General features: G+C 42.3%; 1 protein-coding gene across 1 annotated transcript in view; it reads left to right on the plus strand.

The window, feature by feature from the left end:
* Positions 1-19,265, plus strand: part of doc2g (double C2-like domains, gamma) — a 35,427-nt gene that overhangs the window by 877 nt on the left and 15,285 nt on the right. Inside the window, 8 exon segments of the mRNA XM_080521174.1 lie at positions 1,345-1,750; positions 2,222-2,301; positions 2,998-3,072; positions 6,742-6,851; positions 16,802-16,928; positions 17,245-17,301; positions 18,235-18,243; positions 18,245-18,360. Coding sequence (XP_080377300.1) covers positions 1,363-1,750; positions 2,222-2,301; positions 2,998-3,072; positions 6,742-6,851; positions 16,802-16,928; positions 17,245-17,301; positions 18,235-18,243; positions 18,245-18,360 — 962 coding nt within the window. The 5' untranslated portion in view covers positions 1,345-1,362.

Raw genomic sequence — 19,265 nt, forward strand, 5'->3', positions numbered from 1 at the left:
TATTCAGGGAAGAGGGATTGAAGCTCATTCATACAAATCTCCTGGAGAGGATTCCTGCAAAAATGGATCATGCTAAATGAGAACATGAGAGTTAACTCTTATATAACCAAGGATTAAAGAATACATCTATTTATCTATATGCCCATTAATAATAAGCTGTTGTTTTCATGATGAACTGAGGGCTTCAATCACTTTGTAGGCAAAGTATCAATCCTCATGTCATTTAAAAACTTAATGATTTAAAGAGTTGTTTTTGAACCTTCAGCTCTACTCTGCATAATTTTGTTCCAAATGGAAGCAACTGACAGACAAATTAAACAGTTTAATGCTGCTGGATTGAGATGTGAGTAATGCACAATATTATTTTTTATTAATGAGTCAATCTAAAATGACACAAGTAAGGAATTGGAGTCAAAACTTTTATAAATACAGAAAATAAATCACAGTGCTGCATGAAGCCAGTGCTCTGTTGTTGCAACATTATGAGCTGTGGCGATGAGTTAGAAAGTTACCATGCTGCTTTGTCATGATGTTCCTTTTTCTACAATCAGTTTTAGTAAATGATCAAATCAGTTTAATTCATAACCTGTTGTTTATATCTGTTATAGTTTAATCTGGGACAGTGCCATAAAAAACAAAAGGGCGGAATACCACCTTTTTGTTTGGAGTTTCCTTCTCGCACCACTAAAATCAAACTACTTCCAGGCACTTGCAGCACAGTGGAACCACAAAAGAGGAGGACATCTGTGGTCTGTCTTATAGTCACTGATTGGAAAATAGGAAATGATATCATTGGGCTTAACGAAGACAGAGTTTGGTAACGATAACTACACTTCATTTAGTGACAAATATGCTCGGGACTGAGAAAGGCTTCAAATAGTATTATGTAAATATTGCTCAAGGGACCTGCAGATGAAAGAGAGAGAGGAGTGAGAGAGTGCGATAAGAGACGGATTAGAGTGAAGTGCAGATACACAAGCGACATCACTTGTTCATACTTTTTAGTACCACATTTGAATATTCATTCAGAGCACAGACTTGGTGCGCTGACACAATGTGTGAGTCACGCTCGAAGTGCCAAAGGTTCTGGCAAAGTCTATTTTGGTTTGGACAAGTGAAGATTGCATCAGACATATTTTCACGTCTTCCAGATTGTTTCAGAAGTCTTATGCATTTATACCTACTCCCAGGGTTGTCTCTCCTTGAAAAGTATTGACCCCCGCTGCTGCAGCTGCATAAACTCACAGAAAGTGGAGACTCACAGGAAGCTGGTGATGTGACTGTTTGTTTCTTTGCCCCCCATCTTTATTCTCACGGCACTCGTGTCGTTCTCTCATCCCACAGCCCCATCTGACAGTCCACATGAGTGTCTCCAAGCCTCCCCCACCGCCCTCCACCTCCCACCTGGCCATCCCCGCTTCGTCCACCTCCACCCCTTCCTCGTCCGCCTCCTCCCCCTCGGCGACGCCCCACTCCACCGCTCTGCCCCCACCCTCGCCTGTCAAGATCTCTATGCAGGAGCACTTTGCCATTAACGTGTGCCCGGGGCCCATCCTCCCCATCCCACAGATCTCAGACTTCTTTCCTCGATTCCATGACTACCCCTGCACGCCACCACCTCCCAGGGAGAAGAAGATCCTGAAGGAGGAGACGTTCAACGGGGAAACGGGCGGAGGATACAAGGATGGGGAAAGGAGAGGGGAGAATGAGGGAGACAGGGAGGAGGTGGTTGACTCTGATGATGATGACAGTGAGTTTTGAGGACAGAGTTTAAGGTGGAAGAGTTCTAGTTAATCCTCAAGCTTGTGGCAAGTCTCAAACTCTGGGCAGACTGAGAAAAGATGTGCCTGCTTTGAAAACATTTTCAATATGACTTCTTGTTTTGCTCAATTTGAGTCTCTGCACTTTTTTTTTTTTGAACCAGAATACGAGCTTGTATTGTGGATCCAAGCATTTTCCCCAAGTGTTTGTCACTCCCACTTTATGTGACTGCTGCTGTGATGATTTATTGCACAGCACTGCAATAGTGGAACTCTAGGTTCTGCTCATTCCCAAACAGTAATCAAACAAGACAGATCAATTCATATTCGACAGCATCATGCTTTTAAGAGGCCATGTGCTGCAAATATGACTCAGAGCTTTTGAGTGTTTTTGTGTCACTGAGTGTTGCTGTGCATTTTACCAGTAACTACTGTGGTGTGTGTGTTGTTGTTTTTTTCAGCCTACCTGGGAACGCTGGAGTTCACTCTCCTCTTTGATCAAGATAACAACTGTCTTCATTGTACTATTCACAAGGCAAAGGTACATGCAAATTTAATGTTGTCTCCATTTAAACAGACTGTCTCACCGTTTGCCTATTTTGTCGCACAGATCCCTGTGAAGCCCCCCCCCCTGGTGAAAACAATAGTTGTGTCAAGAATTTATGTTTCACACAAGATGTCCAAATAGCGTCTTTCGAGAAATTTCAGTAACGCTGGTCGGCTACACTTTTTCTGGCAGCTTGTCGTTTGACGACAAATTTGTCCCTGAAAGAACTGTTGATAATCTTGCAAGGTTGCATTTACAGACACATTGTGATCTGGCTATCACACAAGGACACAAGTTGTGCATTACATATCGCATACTGTCACATGATGTTAATTATGTAAATCTGGCTGAACAGTTCCCTTGAGGACAACACAAAGAAGTCGCGGAGGGTAGGAAACACTGGAATAGAAAATAACACCCAGGAGCACGATTCAGATGTAACTACAGTAGAAGAGGTCTGTCGCTGTCTTTCTCTGACCCTGTCAGTTGTGTGAATTGTTTGAGGGCATGATGACGTCACCTTTGACCTTACATATGTGTGTGTTTGTGTGTGTGTGTGTGTGTGTGTGTGTGTGTGTGTGTGTGTGTGTGTGTGTGTGTGTGTGTGTGTGTGTGTGTGTGTGTGTGTGTGTGTGTGTGTGTGTGTGTGTGTGTGTGTGCACGTGCGTATATGTGTGCTTGCATCCACAGGGACTGAAAGCCATGGACTCCAATGGACTGGCCGATCCATACGTCAAGCTTCATCTGCTCCCTGGAGCAAGCAAGGTCAAAGCCTCAACCTCACCTCAGTGGCAATTATTGAAACTTGCTACTACACTGGACCGTCCCAGACACCGACATACCTTCATTAATTTTCCACATACCACAGTGAAATTTTGTGAAATAAGATAATTTAGTCAAAAGTTTAAAATAGGGAACTTTATCATATTAACTTTGTGAAGCAGTCAATATGTTTTTGTAGGTAAAATTATTGTAAAGGTCACAGCACAAAAAAAAGTGTTAAGTGGCAGCAGGCTAATTTCATGTGTCGTTTCAAGCGGGTGAGCAGGAAGCATTTTAGTTTGTTAGTGTTTAATGTGGCCCGTCCCGTGCTCCGCTTTATCGAGCACAAACATGTTCTAGTCTGCTGCACCGCTCTTGTCTTGTTTTCAGTTCAAGCGCCAGGAAAGATAAGGGGCACCATAACAGCAACCCCTGAGCTGCGGCATAATGCAACCTGTTGTCGGCCATTTTGGCTGGAGGTTGACACAAAAATGAGGTTATGACAAGTGCACCGTGGGGCGCGAAGGTGAGACAAGTTGAACGAGGCAAATGTCTGAGGTCCAAGTGCTAACAATAACAATGTCTGGAGCATTTTTTTTTTTTGTCCTTCACGCTTCCTCTGAATGTCTTCTCTCCCAATGTTATCACTCTCTTTTCCCTACTTGCCACCACTATCTCTGTCTCTATCTCACTATCTGCTCGTGACCCTCTTTGACCTTGAAATACCAACAGTGTGTAGCGAAAAGGGAGACAACTGAGAGGGAGGAAAAAAGGGGATGGTGGGGAGGGAGTGGAGAAAGGGAGGGGAGGGAGAGACAGATGAGGGGAGGACAGCAGCAGGTGGTTGTCATGGAAACAGGGAGGATTGTTACACGGCTCACGTCAACAGGCAAGTGTTGATGGGGGGTGGGGGGGGTGGAGAAGGGGTGGTATAGGATGTGGTGAGGTGTGCATGTGTGTCTGTGCATACCAGACAGAGAGGGGTGGGGGGGGGCACGTTATTTAAAAAGTGGGAGTGTCCACGTCAGTACGTGAACAGGGCTGACGCACATCAGCCCTGGTCCACATTCAGAGTCTGTGATGAGTAATCCAGATTGAAGGTTTAAAGAACACTGAAGACCGGAGTACCTGTCCCACACAGTACTCCCCCCCCCTCACACACCCACACACACACACACACACACACACACACACACACACACACACACACACACACACACACACACACACACACACACACACAAGCACATGCACTCTACCACAATACGGTCAAGCTGGCCGTCTTGTGATGTCAAACACACATTGCTACGCATACAGCACATGACCTTGTCAATATGCAGACACATGCTAAGGATTTAGTCACAGCACCATAGAGGATCTCCCTCCCTTCCTCTTGATAACTGCCTCGCTCTCCCCCTCTCTTCTTCACGCACAGACATACACAGACACAGCTCTTCTTGCTGCCACTGTGGTGGTCATTGGTATTTTCATCTGCTTGTTCTTAACCGAGGTGCATAGTAAATTCACTCCCGGTCGGCCTCTGTTCTCAAAGCTCTGGGAAGTCCAGATCGAGTAAGAGGGAGAGTGAAATAAGTAAAAGGATTCATGCAGGCAGATGGAGAGAAAGGAGGAAGAGTGTGGCGGACAGATGGAAAGCTGTAGAGATAAAACATTTAGAAACAGAATCAAAAGCAGTGCTATAAAAGGACGGAAATGGAAGGAGGGCGTAACAGAAGGCACCACTGGGGGACTGGTGTTTTGAATGTTTATGGACACTAAGCTCATTGAGTTAAAAGGGAGTCATGATCACTTGAGATGTAGTTGTTCTGAGGAGCTCCACCGGCACACATGCAGCTGTGCAACGCGACTCGTGACTGTGCTTCTGCACGGCTCCCGCTGCACATTAGAGAATCAAACAAATGACATCAAGTGAAAACAGGAGCTCCCTCGATGGGCTGCACTCTGGAGGGCTGACTCTTGTTGATAAGCCACAAGTTTCTTGCAGAAGAAAAGGAATAAAGAAGGACTGGGATGGGAGGAGAGGGAGAAAGAAGAGAGGCAGAACAATGTGATGTGAGGACAGAACCAGAGATAGAGGATGGCAGAGAGGGTTCAGGCCCCGAGGCACTGTAGCAGGAGCCTGACAGCAGAGAAAGTTAAAGAAAAGGAGTTGAGGCTTGAGCTTAAAGGTTTGGAAAATAAGCAGCAGTTCATTGACACAGAAATTCACACACGAGGCTGCTCATCCTTTACTCTAGTAGCCTTTAGAAACAACATCATGTACAAAACCCTGCACACAGAACAAATGAAGCTTGATATGAATTAATTGCATATATGCGCAAACCACTAATTCAGAAGGCTTAATGATGTAGCAAACATTAGAAAGCATGGGTAGATGTTGCATTTGTGAGAGATGCTGAACATCTCATATTTTATTGTTGAGGAAATATTTATGGCAGCAGTCGATGTTCATTGACATAACATAAACTATGGTCCCTGTGTCACGCACTGAAATGGTATTGCTCATTTTTATGGGAGATTGCAGGGTGCAATTGCTGGTGTGTCTGGATGGCAATATATTTCCTTTCCTTTTTATATAAAGGAATGACCTACAGTATGTGTAAGACCTCGGTTACAAAGGTTTATACTAATTACAGATTGATGCAAATTTCCTGATATGTTTTAGAAAGACATTGTATTAACCTAATTTTTCCATTGCTTGCATTATTCCAGTATATATACATATAGACAGCTCATCCTTTACTCTTTAAATGCAAAATACCAAGAAGCTCATGGAAAATGAAACTGAAGTAAGCAGTTAAAAGTGCATTTAGAGCCCACAAGTAAATTCTTTTCTCCAGTGATATCCACTCCTGCAGCTCAGAACAGAAGATTAGTTATGCTTTTGTCTGTTTGAAACTCTGCATTGAGTGAAATGTTTGTCGAACTTCAGTTTAGGAGCCAGCGGATTGACTCTATGCACAGACATTATGTCTCAAGAGTCAGTAAAATTTTACTTGGATCCAGTCCCACTTTCAGTAGTGTATAAACATCACCAATAATATAATCAGAAATGAAAAATTAAAAAGAAATGAATACACCCTCAAGGCAAATGTGGGGAATGAGGCATCAAGTGGGAGCAAACTTTATTTATGGATGGTGATTGTGAAGCCATTAGGGGCTTGTGGGCATTTATTCTCCTGGAACGCATTTAAATTTTTCATGTTGATTGTGTGGTGTGGTCTAATTGGATGCTGTGTTTTCATGTGCTTGAAACACTGTGCTTGTTAGAGAGGTCTAGCTACTGCTGAAGCACCATTTCACTGTGCAGAGAAGCAGAGAAAGAAACAGGCAAACAGGTGCGATGAGGGGAAAACCTTTCGTCCTCTCACTCTCTTCCATAAAGTAGGCAGCAGATGTCTGTGAATTCCTTTGGGACAAAGATAAATGATGTTTTCCCCACTCTTTCTCTCTCTCTGTCTCTGTCTTTTTTCTTGATCTCCCATCACTTGGTTTTGTTCCATTTTCATGATCTTTTATTCTCTTTTGTTGATTCTGATCAGACAAAACCGCTGCCTCGTCCTTTAAGCATCCCTTGCACCTCTTTTATTCTTTGGATCACTTCCTTTCCCATGGCGTTCTATTCATATGTCTTTCCCTTCTCCCCTGCAGGCAAACAAGCTACGCACAAAAACCCTGAAGAATACTCTGAATCCTGTGTGGAATGAAACACTGATCTATCATGGCATCACTGCGGCTGACATGACCACCAAAACGCTCAGGTAGGCGTTCAGCTCTGGTTTTACCTCTGACTATACATTAGTGGTCCTCCCCACACGGCCAGGTGACTATTATCACATGCAGCAAATGAAGAACGAATACTTCCAACCCTCCAATGAGCTGCCAATTGCAGCCTATGGATCCCAGTGGGCTTATTTGGTTCTTGTAATGCATTATTGCGGCCGGGCAACAAGCTAACTGTTCTACTTGCTGCAGCTGCAGTTGCTGCTCAGGTGTTGGCTGTGATGCGAGTCTCCGCCCCCTTCCTTTCCTCAATGCAGAGTGATTCAGGTCAAACGTAGCCATCTTGGCCCAAAAACTGATGCACTCATGTCATCCTGCATGTGGAAGTTGATGCAGAGACAGACTTCGGTGTGTGTCTGTGTCGTTTTTTTGTTTTTTTTTTGCGAACGCGCAATCAACATCAGTTAACTCAGCCCAAACATAATAAGCTTGGATGGTATTGTTTGTCCTCGGGAAATACGACACAGATGTATGCACACACACAAATCTCGTCTACACCTCACACACAAATGCAGGCGGTCAGGTGTGTGCTTCTCCCCGTGTGTGTATGTCAAGGGCAATCACTGGCAGCAAAGAATATGTGTGGCCCCGTCTCTGTACGCATACACACACACACACACGCTAACTCCACACTTGATCTTTTTCCAAACACACTCACACACAGTCAGAAATAACATTTACTCCCCCTCCCATTACATATATGTGTACCACGCAAACATCAGAGGAAAGAGACATTCCTTAAATACAAAGGAATACCCACCTGACCTCCATTCAAGGACACAGCCCGCAGTCACAAACCAGCGTGGGGGCTCTGGGTAGCCAAAATGAGGATGAGGAGGAGGTGGAGTGTGACCAATTTTGAGCAAGGGATGAAGAGACAGAGAGAGAGCGAGAGAGAGGTGCCTGCCAAGATCAACAAAGAGAGCAGGAGGGAGAGCGTGAATGATGTCGAGTGACAGATAAGCGGGTGTCGAAAAGGAAACTGGGGAGGCCAAGAGTGAGTAAGATGACAGAGTCGAAGGATGGAAAGAATCCAGGGGTCAATTGACGGAAAAAGAGAGAATGTGGCAATGAGGGAGAACTGGTGCCATGGATGAAGTGATGAATGAGTAAATTCACTTAGCTGAGAGAGAAAAAAAAAAAAGGAGTGATGGGGAGGCGTTTACTCAAAGGGAGCGCAGAAGACGAAAGAATGAGGACAGTGAGAAATATGTAAGACATCCAATGAGCCAGAGTGAATGAGACGCTCCCTGACAGCAGGGAGAATGAGCACAAAATGCTATAGACGTAGACGGGGAGGAAGAAAATCTGCTTAAACTCTGTCTGGATGTTTCTCAGGCTCCATCACGACACCTCCACCAAACAGACCTTGTTTTCGTTGCTCCGCAGACAGCGGCAAGCAGTCAGTGAACGGAAAGCTGGAGAGGGATTCCCAGAGAGATGTTTACTCATTGGGTTGTGCCTTGCTGTATCCTGCTCTGCTGGTCCCCGCAGTGTGCAGAGGAGGGGGGGCTGTAGTCTTTGATCCCTGTGATTTTGCGCTGCTGAGCAGGAGGACTCTTCCCAAACTCAGCCTCTCTGTAGACCTGCCTGAAGGTCCGGACGGTGCAAAGGTTCACTGTTGATCTGGGCCACGCTGCAGTCAGACTGACAACATATTGTAGTTTCAAAGAATTGAATTTCCTCTGGGAACAACGAACATATTGATGTTTGTTTTCAGGCGTTTTAACAATGGCTATATTCCATTCACATAATGACACATGCTTGAGCATTTCTCTTCCATGCATCCATTCATCCTTCATTGATACTTTTTCCGACTCGTGGTTGTGGAGACCCAGCTGACTGCATTGAAGGCCAGGCTCACACTAGACAGGTCATCACAGAGAGACAGTCACACAGGCACCTGCAATATTAGTACAATGTAGTGCAAAAAAAGGTCCAGCTCTGAACCAAAACGTACTACTTGAGAATGAGACTAAGTATGAACTTTAGGGGTATGCAGATGGCGTGCAATATGTTTCAAGTTCTGTGAGGGGGCAATCATCTTTCCACACTTTGAAAACTGGCATAAATCCAACCTCAAATCAACAGCCAAAGAATCGGCTCTATCTGAGGGGGCTTCCTACTCTGGGGATCAGGATTATTCCAAATGAATTATTGGCACTGAAAAGCTGGACCTACTGTGAGACATTGTCCTAGCTAAAGCCATCAAAACTATCACACCAGGGCCACAATATTATCCCATCATCAAGGCCACTTTTTTGATTCAGTGCCATTTTTCTTTCCATTGTTTATCTTTATTTGGAGATTTTAGGAACTTTTGAGGTCGCTTTTAACCATGGCTGATTACCAAGTAGCTAAAAACTATCTCAGTTTACCAGTTGGTGCTGAACAGATTGCGTACAGTGGGTAATCAAATGTCTTAATTGAAAAACAGCTGCATGACACAGCCAAAAAAAAAAGACTTATGTGACTAATAAGAGTGAAGATGGAGGCAGGCTGCTACACAACAACCAGAAAGCTCCTAAAACAGAAAAGAAAATTCTAGATGTAAATGATAATTGTATAATTACTGCACGCCTCCTGTTTGCACTGTAAACCAATTCAAAGTGCAACTCAAATTTATAACCGTTAATATTTTGAATCATTCATTGAATGCTCAGGGACCAGACATCAGTGACAACATAACCATGCAGTTACTTTCTTTTTCTGAGGATCATACTGTTATTTAACTGTTTCCCGACTGAATGTGGGCAAAATGATGAAGAAGAATACCAGAACAGCTTAGTGCCACAGATACAAGGCGCGTCTCAAGCCCGGCTTATGTTCTTAGCTGCATTTCCTTTGATATCGAGACTTTTAATGACATTTCTAAAAATGAGGATGGGCCTGAGGTTACTCTCGATGAGGAATTCGTGATACTCATAAATCAAATAAATTAACAGCTGAAGCAGAGAATAACAAAGTCATCCAGAACGCAGAGCGTACGAACTCAGAATGATGTTCAGATGGACCAGTCTCTCCCCTCAACTGCCTAAAGCTTGCTTCATGTGAGTAGAGTAGAGTAGCGTTTCTCTGGGATTCATTTGTTTTGGACATAGTGTTGCATGTCAATGCTTTACATATAAATACACACAATATAAACATAGGATAAAAACAGCTTCACAGGACAAACCTTTTCACTAAAAGCATCTTCGCAAATACATTGAGCTGTTCAAAAAGTAAAAAATATTGCGTGGTGCTCGACTGCCTGACAGCCACATTGCTCTGACCAGTAGATTAATGGACCAAATGATAGTTTGAAGCAATTTTGCAGTTTGGCATTCAGACTTTTCTTCCTGTTATTCAAGGGACATAAAGAATGGATTTGCAATGAGGATTATTTAAATTACAGGTCCTTGAGATCTAGCATCTGATTTACAAGAGGCTCTTAAACACGTTATGATGTGAATATCTTAGATCTGATGAGATAGTCATTGATTGTCTCATGACTGGTTAGTTGTATTGTTTCTTTATGGTCTCAAATGAGCTTCAGAGCTAATTTATGCATCAGATCTTTAGTTGTACTGATGTCTCCTGTGCATCCCATAGATCACATCATAAAATACTGGCTGCTGTGGACACAGTGAAAGAAAATACCACAAAGCCAAAAAGCTTTTTTTTTTCCACAAACAGAAATGTTCAAGCTTGAAGGGAAAAAAACAAGAAACCAAACATTATTCTGTCTGTCTGGACTGAAAAGAGGCACTTTATGCCACTGCCATAGCATGTGATTGCTCGTATTGATTGGCAGCTAATATGGATCTGGTGGGAATCAAATAGGGACACTTTACAGCAGACTGCTGACTAGAGGAAATAAATCAGCTCATGTGTAATGACATCAATATATATTTCTAATTTTGTTTTGTTTGTAAAATACAAGACATAGTGCCGCACAGACGTGTACCAGCCACCACCCATAGTCAGCTGTGATCTCCTCCAGCATCCTGTGATGCTATTGAGCAATATATAAAATGGACAGAAGTCTGTCACTACAAATACATTGTGGTTTTTAATGTGAGTCACTGTGAGTTTTATTAGTTGAAAGCTTTTATAACAAATGAGTGACGTTTGGAACATTTCTTGGTCGATCTGAATCTCGTACATGAATGGTGGGTTTTATAATTCGAAAACCTACTGCATAAAGAATGAAATATGCTCAGTGGTAATTATTATAATAATGTTTTAATGCAGATAGAAAAAAAAATCACGTTGCAAATTTATCAAAAATTTAGTTTAATTCAATGAACCTTCCTTATGTCACATTTGTATCTTTTTTTGTTTGTTCACTGTTTGGTTTGTCTACTTTCCTCAGATACTAAAAGCTAGAATGCAGCCAAAAAATAAAAAAAAAATAAAAAAAATCTTTGATGTCAAGTGCATTTGTGTGCATTGCTCTTTGTACTGGAGGACAAATGGACCTGATAAAAGCTCTGCAGTTTGTAAAGTGGTGGGTTTGTGTCATTTTGTCCATTAATGATTATATAAATCCATTATGCTAAGGCAAAAATACTAAACAGGATAACTACAGAGTCAGTTATGAAATGGCTCAGGATAACAAAAACACAAAAAAACCCACAAAACTTCCCTAAGTCCGAACAGCATTCATTTCTTTATATTCTGTCTGTGACGACTCAATGCTTCAGTGTGCAGTTTTTATCTCTGGAGGCCACTGGAGGTCCATTCTGTTATTAAGACCGAACCAGCTGAGTAAACTAATAACTAATGTCTTCAATCCAGACTTCACGGTTGGCTTCATTCCAGTTAATCTTTTAATTAGTCCAGCAAATCCGCCAGAGGTGTCGTGGTCAAGAGTGAACAGTCCACTGAACTGGAATACACTCCAAAAAACGTCCTTCTGGGCAAGTTATTTACTCTCAGAGTGATATCTGTCACGCTGTGTTTGAAGGAAAGCCGAGGAAATTTCCAGCGAAGGTGTGCTAATGCCTGGAATGGTATTGTGAGCTGTCACCACTGATTTGTCAAGACGACGTCGAGCAGGAAGAGGTGTAGCGTAGACTATTCACCTTCCTCGTGTGGTTCGTTTGATGTGAGATCAGCACCAAAATGATCTCACAGGTACAGCAGGTTGACTCAATGTGAAAAGTTCCAGAGTGACAGCACAACGTTAGTGACGACCATAATGTTAATCACATCCCTCTTTTATGTCAGTTTAATTGCACAATGCGGTGGAGGTGAGACATACAGTGACGTGTGTGTCCAGTGGAGAAACTCAAGTTAAAGACCCTTGCGACTGAAAGAGAACATCAGTCATAGCAACATGTTGAGGTGTTGTGGTGAGATATATATATATATATACTGCAAGTATAGTGGATGTGAGTGGCTGCTTGTATGTGTGTATCAAAGTACAAACATGATGACAGTGCCAGGTCTAGTATCTAATTCTTTTCCTATATCCTTCTGTCCCTCTGTCGGGCTACATAATAGACTCCCTCTGTCCTCGGCTGTGGGGCGATAGGAACAAATCTAGGATTTGATTGGGTGCCGTATAGAAGGAGACACTGGGGGTGGCTGGCAGATGCCTGAGGTGAGATGTAGTCAGGAAAGTGGGAAAAGCATGCGGAGTGATATAGATATTTTTACTGCATGTTGTGACATATGACTACATTTAAATTCTCAAATTAAAACAGCCATCAGTGGGTACCAGAGCTCAACTAAACAATCTGCTGGAAAGGCTGAATCAGGCTTCTATATATTCAGTTTGGTGTAAAGAACACACACACTTCTGACGCAGATCAGGATAAAGTAGAGAAATGCAAGAACTGCTGAGGAATACAAGGTCGAAACATAAGACCTGTGAAAATCTGTAATCGCAGCATCTTTGCGCGACGCAGAAGGTGAACGGATGGTATCTACGTGTGTGGTTCCCACTATGAAGCACTGAGTGGGAGGATGTGTTATGTGTGTGGGCATTTCACTGGCGACACTGTTGAAGATTTATTCAGATTCCAAGAAAACACATAACCAGCATGGCTTCCACAACATGCTGTGACAGGGCATCCCATCTGGTATGCATTCGGTGAAATCCATCATTGAGCCAAAGCACTCAAACTCCAAGCTCTGCCGGGCCTGAAGGGCCAAAAACAGGGTGACCGAGTGCTGCATGGAATGAGCCAGGAAGCCACCATCACGAGTGAGGCGGACCACAGCAGGTAGAACTTGCTGAGTGTGAAATATTGAGAACCAAATACATACTGGTTCGAGGCAGATTTCAAAGTTTTGGCAAAACCTGCAAATTCCAAGATGAGGTTTGAATATGTTTGTTCCCAATGTGACATGTATTGCTTGTTTTAAAGTGCTTCATAAATAAAGATAGTAATATGACTTGTATAACTAAGCAATGTTTAAGTATTAGGGCAAGGAGGAAAAACCTCGTCTCTCAGAGTTTTGTGAATATAAGTTACTGTGTTAAAGAAAAAAAGTATTTATTTAAAAATGTAAAAAAAGCTATTCTTCATTCTTCTTGGAAGCGATGAACCAAAATAACAACACAGTTTTTCAGTTGAGTTTGGAGACAATGCTCCATTATCAAATGCTCCATATTTTGCCAGCTTTCTGCCACCCTATACTGTACTGACGATTGATGGATAGATGAGCCTTATTGTCTTTTCCACAATGGTGACAGAAAATGTTTAGCAGTTCGGCTCAACAAGCAACTCCTTCAACACACACAGACAGTAAATCCAGACACATTTTACAAACGCTCTTTGTAATATTCAGTTCCATCGGCTGCACGGTGTCGTAGTTCTTTGCACTCTTGTCTCGTGATGAGAATCTTGTGGGTTCAAGTCCAGGACAGGCTTTTCTGTGCAGAGTTGGTACGTTTTCCAGGCTTTTCCCTGGGTCGCCCAATTGTTCAAAAGTATGTATTTGAGCCGTATTGATGGCAGTAAATTACTCGTAGGCGTACATGTGAGTGAGTGTGATTGTCTCTGTGTTTGCCTGCGACGGGCTGGTGACCTGGCCAGCGTGTACCCAGCCTTTGTCAATAACAATAAGCTGGAATCGACTCAAGTGCGACGGAGCCATGAATTTGATGATGCGGCATAAAAGATGGATTGAATTGCTTTATGTTCGACAGCCGGAAAACTCTTCCAGGATGAGACATATTAAACTTTGAATTCATCAAGAGAGAAGTTGGTGCTATTTAGAGTCCATCCATCCATCTTCTATTTCGCTTATATCCTATCCAGGGTTACGGGGAGCTGGAGCCGATCCCAACTAACTAGAGGCAAGGGCAGGGCACACCATGGAGAGGACACCAGTCCACACACACACACACACACACACACACACACACACACACACACACACACACACACACACACACACACACACACACACACACACACACACACACACAAACACACACACACACACACACACACACACACACACACACACACACACACACACACACACACACATTCACCAATTAACCTCACATGCATGATTTTGTAGCGTGGCATGAAGCCTATGCAGACATTGGGAAAACACGTAAACTCCACACAGAATGTGTGTATTTCATCCCACAACCTTTTCGTTTTGAGGTGAAAGCACTCACCACTGCTCCACTAAGCAGTTTCCACTGGGAGACACATAATAATTTGTGTTATTTCAAATTACTAATGTTCAATCACTAATGCTATGTTGTGTTACACAGTAGGGAAATTTTTTTTAAATTTACTGCTTACTGCTCTGTCAACATTTGACTGCTTCTACAATACAAAAATACATTATATAAATTTGACAGTAATGTTGTTGTTGTTGTTGTCGTCGTCGTCAAAAGTGACTTCCTTTAGCAGTCTTCCTCCTTGTATTTATTTCTATTGGTGCAAAACTATAATGTGAGTCACAAGTTTAATTTTGTCTATAAATCTGCGGAATTTGGCACCACAGGTTGAACAGACCCCACCAACGTTTTTTTTATTTTATTTTAAAAAACATTTTTAAGCCCTAAAACTGTGGTGGAATGAGTGGGAGAAAAGCGACGGAGCATATTTCTCCAGAGGATGCTGAAACTTTGGCTAGAATTGGTGTCACATCTAACTGCAACCTCCCTCTCATCACGGACACCCCACATGTATGACAGAGCAAAGGGACATAAATCATCTGACAGCTGTGGTCATGAGTCAGAGCTGTTCTCAAGCTCCTGCTAGAGATACTCATCAGTTATGACTAAAAGACTGGAACCAGCATGTCAAATGTCCAAATGTCAGAGGGACGGGAAGAGAACAGGAAGAGGGGGAAGGTGTGTTTGCCGAGAGAGAGAGAGAGAGAGAGAGAGAGAGAGAGAGAGAGAATGAGAGAGAGAAGCTGAGGAGCAAGGAGGAAACCAAGCAGTGACAGTCCATCTGGGATTATCTGAGAACGGGGGAGAGTATCGGAGCAGGTGATGTCCTGTGAAGACTCAGCTGCAGCTGATGGAAAACTCACCCTCCATCAAACATCCCCATCAGTTGGAATAAGCACGCTTTGTGGTAGAAATCATTTTTCAGAGGCTGCAGTGTAGAAGATATTGATTCAGTTGGGTCTTATTAAATCAGGAGTGCAACTAAAGGGAAATACAAAGTAGAAAACAGACAGTTTTGTAGACTGCTTGAGGTTGCGTGCGACAATAATGTGTAGAAAATCTGGAATGAGTGGAGGGAGCCCTGAGAGACCCTCTGATGTCTCATGCAGAAATATTTTTATTGACATGCATAATCAATTTAAAAGGTCACCAAATACAGTTGAAGTGAGCTCTGTGCCTCCCATCTCAACTCTCATCCCTCATCACTCTGCTGTTTATTTATTCATTATCAAAATTACGGCAACAAGAAACTGCAAGAATTGCACAACTTATCGACAATGTTTGTTTCGTGTCTTGTTGAATTATTTTTTTGTTGCAATTGATATGAGACAGCCAAGTGATTGTTGAGACTTTAAGGAGACAGTTAGGCTGGTTTTTCAATCATGCATTTCGAATATCTTTGTAATTGAAATAGTTTTGTCTTGTCTTGTCGTCTTTTGTCATACAGGCTTTTTTGTTAAATATTGCATTTCATTTACATCATTCTGTTGTTGGTCAAATGTGACTGTTTAATAAGCAGCATTATTTTTGATTTAATTTAATCGGATTTAATTTAGTAAGCATAATGTACACTTTTGGCATTATTCAAAATAACAGCACCAACATGGAGCATTACTAATGAACAGTTAACAGTGAGAAAAACAGAGGGTGAGCTCAGACTGCTGTCATCCTATTGACCAACGCTAATGAAAATACCTTCACAGCCATCAATAATGCAGTGAACTGCTGCAGGGAAGCCATTTGTATATTAAAAAAACCCGACTGTTGAACCAATAAATCTTACGGGGGAATCATGTCCACTATCCTTAATGTGGAAATATCATATAAGCAATTTGTATCCTTCTTTCTTCAAAAGAATGCTTCGATAGAAGTGTTACAAGTTTCATCTTTCAGCATACATCATGAAATCAATAAATTCTCACAGCTCTGGGAAATGCAGAAGAGAAAGTGTTCTTGTTGAATTTAAACAATTTGTTTTTTCTCGCTTTTTTCAATTATTTCAAATGAGCGTCTGAATACATGACTGGAAACACTCGTTCCCACCAATTCTCCTCATTGGTTGGGGCTGCTCATGAGAAGTCACGAAGCACTCGGCTTGTGTTGCAAATGGACGGGGCTAATTGACTGTCTCTTATGCACTTGGATATATTTGGCACAGCGTACACTAGTTTCACAATAATGAGTGGAGTTGAGCAGCGTTGGGGCTCATCTGAAACTTTTACTGGATCACAAGCTTGTCTTCCCTATCTGTGTTTGTGCGTGTGTGTGTGTGTGTGTGTGTTTTCATGTATGCAGACTGTGTGTGTGTGACATGGACAGACTCGGGCGGAATGAATTCATCGGCGAGGTGAGGGTGGCTCTGAAGAAACTGAAAGAGGGCGAAAACAAACGCTACAATATGGGCCTGGAGAGAATTGCACAGGTGTGTATGTCACTTGTGTGTGTAGGTGAAGCCATGTTACACATATGAGACGGGTTTCTGTGAACATATAGATCAAAATGTGTCCCATTTCAACTGTGCATGCTGTCAGTCATCAATTCCAAACGCTGCTCTACATTGTGAAATAGATATTCACCTGGAGGTGCTGTTGGCTATAACCATGATCTGCCCTGCCATTCATCTCTCTCTCTCTCTCTCTCTCTCTCTCTCTCTCTCCTCTCTCTCTCTCTCTCTCTCTCTCTCTCCTCTCTCATCTCTCTCTCTCTCTCTCTCTCTCTCTCTCTCTCTCTCGTTGCAGAATAAGGAAACCAACAATCAAACAGTGGAGCAGGGGGCGGTTGTGGCAGAGGAGGAGGTAATACCTTCATCACCTTCATCATCAGTGACATTGTCACTCCTATTATTCGGTTTATTTTTATGTTTGTCCAAAACCTCACTGTAATTTCAGTACACATTTCTGTACACACTTCCCCTGCCAATCTGTCATCTATTGCGTCTGAATAAAAACAACATTTAATTGGACCTTTTTAATCAGTGTAAGTGTCTTCGGTTGTATTGACTTTGTAGGACTATTACTCACATGCACATGTATGGCAACAGTTCATGAACTGTTTTTCTTTCCCCCTCTGTAGACCGTTATCTGGTGTCTCCTTGTGATTTTTTGAGTCACGGTCTAATAGGTTTTGGTCCCTGATTAGACTCAGTTTATGGTTGAACCTGGAGATAGATTAAAACCAGAAGGAAACTGTGTCATTTTGTCAGGTTCAGATAAGACACCTAATTATAAGCTTCAATTTGCAATGTGGAGACAAATATTGCGTCACAAATCGGGAAAAGGTTTCCAAACTCCATTTCCAAAAAACAGGATGTGATATATTTATTTTATATTACAACTTTCCCTAAGTCTCTTTAACAAGGAACATTAAGAATGTGTGAAATGTTAAAATATTAAGATAAAGACATTGTACCAGTTTTACCACCACATGAATAATATCAGCTCATTTTTATTTGGGCGTCAGCAACGCATGTCGAAAACAAGGAACAGAAAAGACAAAACATTTGCCCCTGTTTTTTTTATTTGCATTTTATATGTGACCTTTCTGTTTTTGTATTGGGGGGGGGCAATATATTTCTGAGTCTTATTCGAATGTTTTGTTTCTGTTGCTGTGATATAAAAGTGTTTTTGACCCTGCTGCAGGATTCCCCACTGTGCATATCCACCACAGGGGGAAATTGTCAAGCAGTAAACAGGTTTTGTGTCTGACACTGGTGCTTGTTGCGTCCCCAGCGCGGCCGCCATCCTGGTGTCACTGTGCTATAATACAGAAAAGGGTTGCCTGTTGGTTGGGATCATACGCTGCGCCCATCTGGCCGCCATGGACTCCAACGGCTACTCTGACCCCTTCGTAAAAATGTAAGTCACGTCATATGCCCGCCAACGACAAACCTGCCATCTCACAATTTATGCTCCCAGGCAACTTTTTCTACATTAGCAATTCACATTCATAAATAAAGTGCAGTGATGTGCTCACGCTACAGCAGAAAACAAGACTGTATAGTGAGATTCAGCAGGTTGTTATATCATTGTTGATGTTTTCTAATGATATGAATCATTAAACACGACCATCGTCTGTATAATTACAAACAGTGTCTTATGTTGATAGCTACCAATTTTACAAATCCAGCTTCTGGACAACGCTGTTGCATTTTAAAATGAATAAATAAATTAAATAAAATTCTGGGCATCACTATTTTGTGCAAAATGATGTGTCGCTGTCGTTCTGCCATTGAAGGTGGTAACAGAGTTAAGAGCGTCTCTGTGTAAGTGCAAGCCAGCGGAGCAGGAACAGAGCCGAGGGGTAAATGACCTCAGGCGGGACCACTCATTGACATTGTGTTGATTGTTTGACCAGCTTGCTGTGTGAAATCACACACCATCGAGGAAAGAAACAAACCGCGTTAAAAAGAAAGGGGGCTTTTTGTTATGGGGCTTTTGTTGGAGTCCCTGTGTGAAAGGAATTACATAAAAGGGGCCTATAAATGACCATCACCTACCATGTATGGATACTGAAGATTATCCAGTTGAAAATTACACTGCGACGTCTTCCACGTTAACAAAGCCAACGGGCGTTTGCCTGATTTTACTGTGGCTTTAATTATGAGTTACTCAGTATTTCTCTTTGAACATTTCAGTTCCAGAACAAGAAGAGACTCCAATCTTAAGTAAGATCCAAACTGTCACAATCACAGATGAAGGATTTAAACTTAAAAGACTTAAGTTTACTTCTTCTATGACTGACTAGCTTACCTGATGGGAAA

Source organism: Blennius ocellaris (assembly GCF_963422515.1).
Source record: "Blennius ocellaris genome assembly, chromosome: 3".
In the NCBI taxonomy this organism is placed as follows: Eukaryota; Metazoa; Chordata; class Actinopteri; order Blenniiformes; family Blenniidae; genus Blennius; species Blennius ocellaris.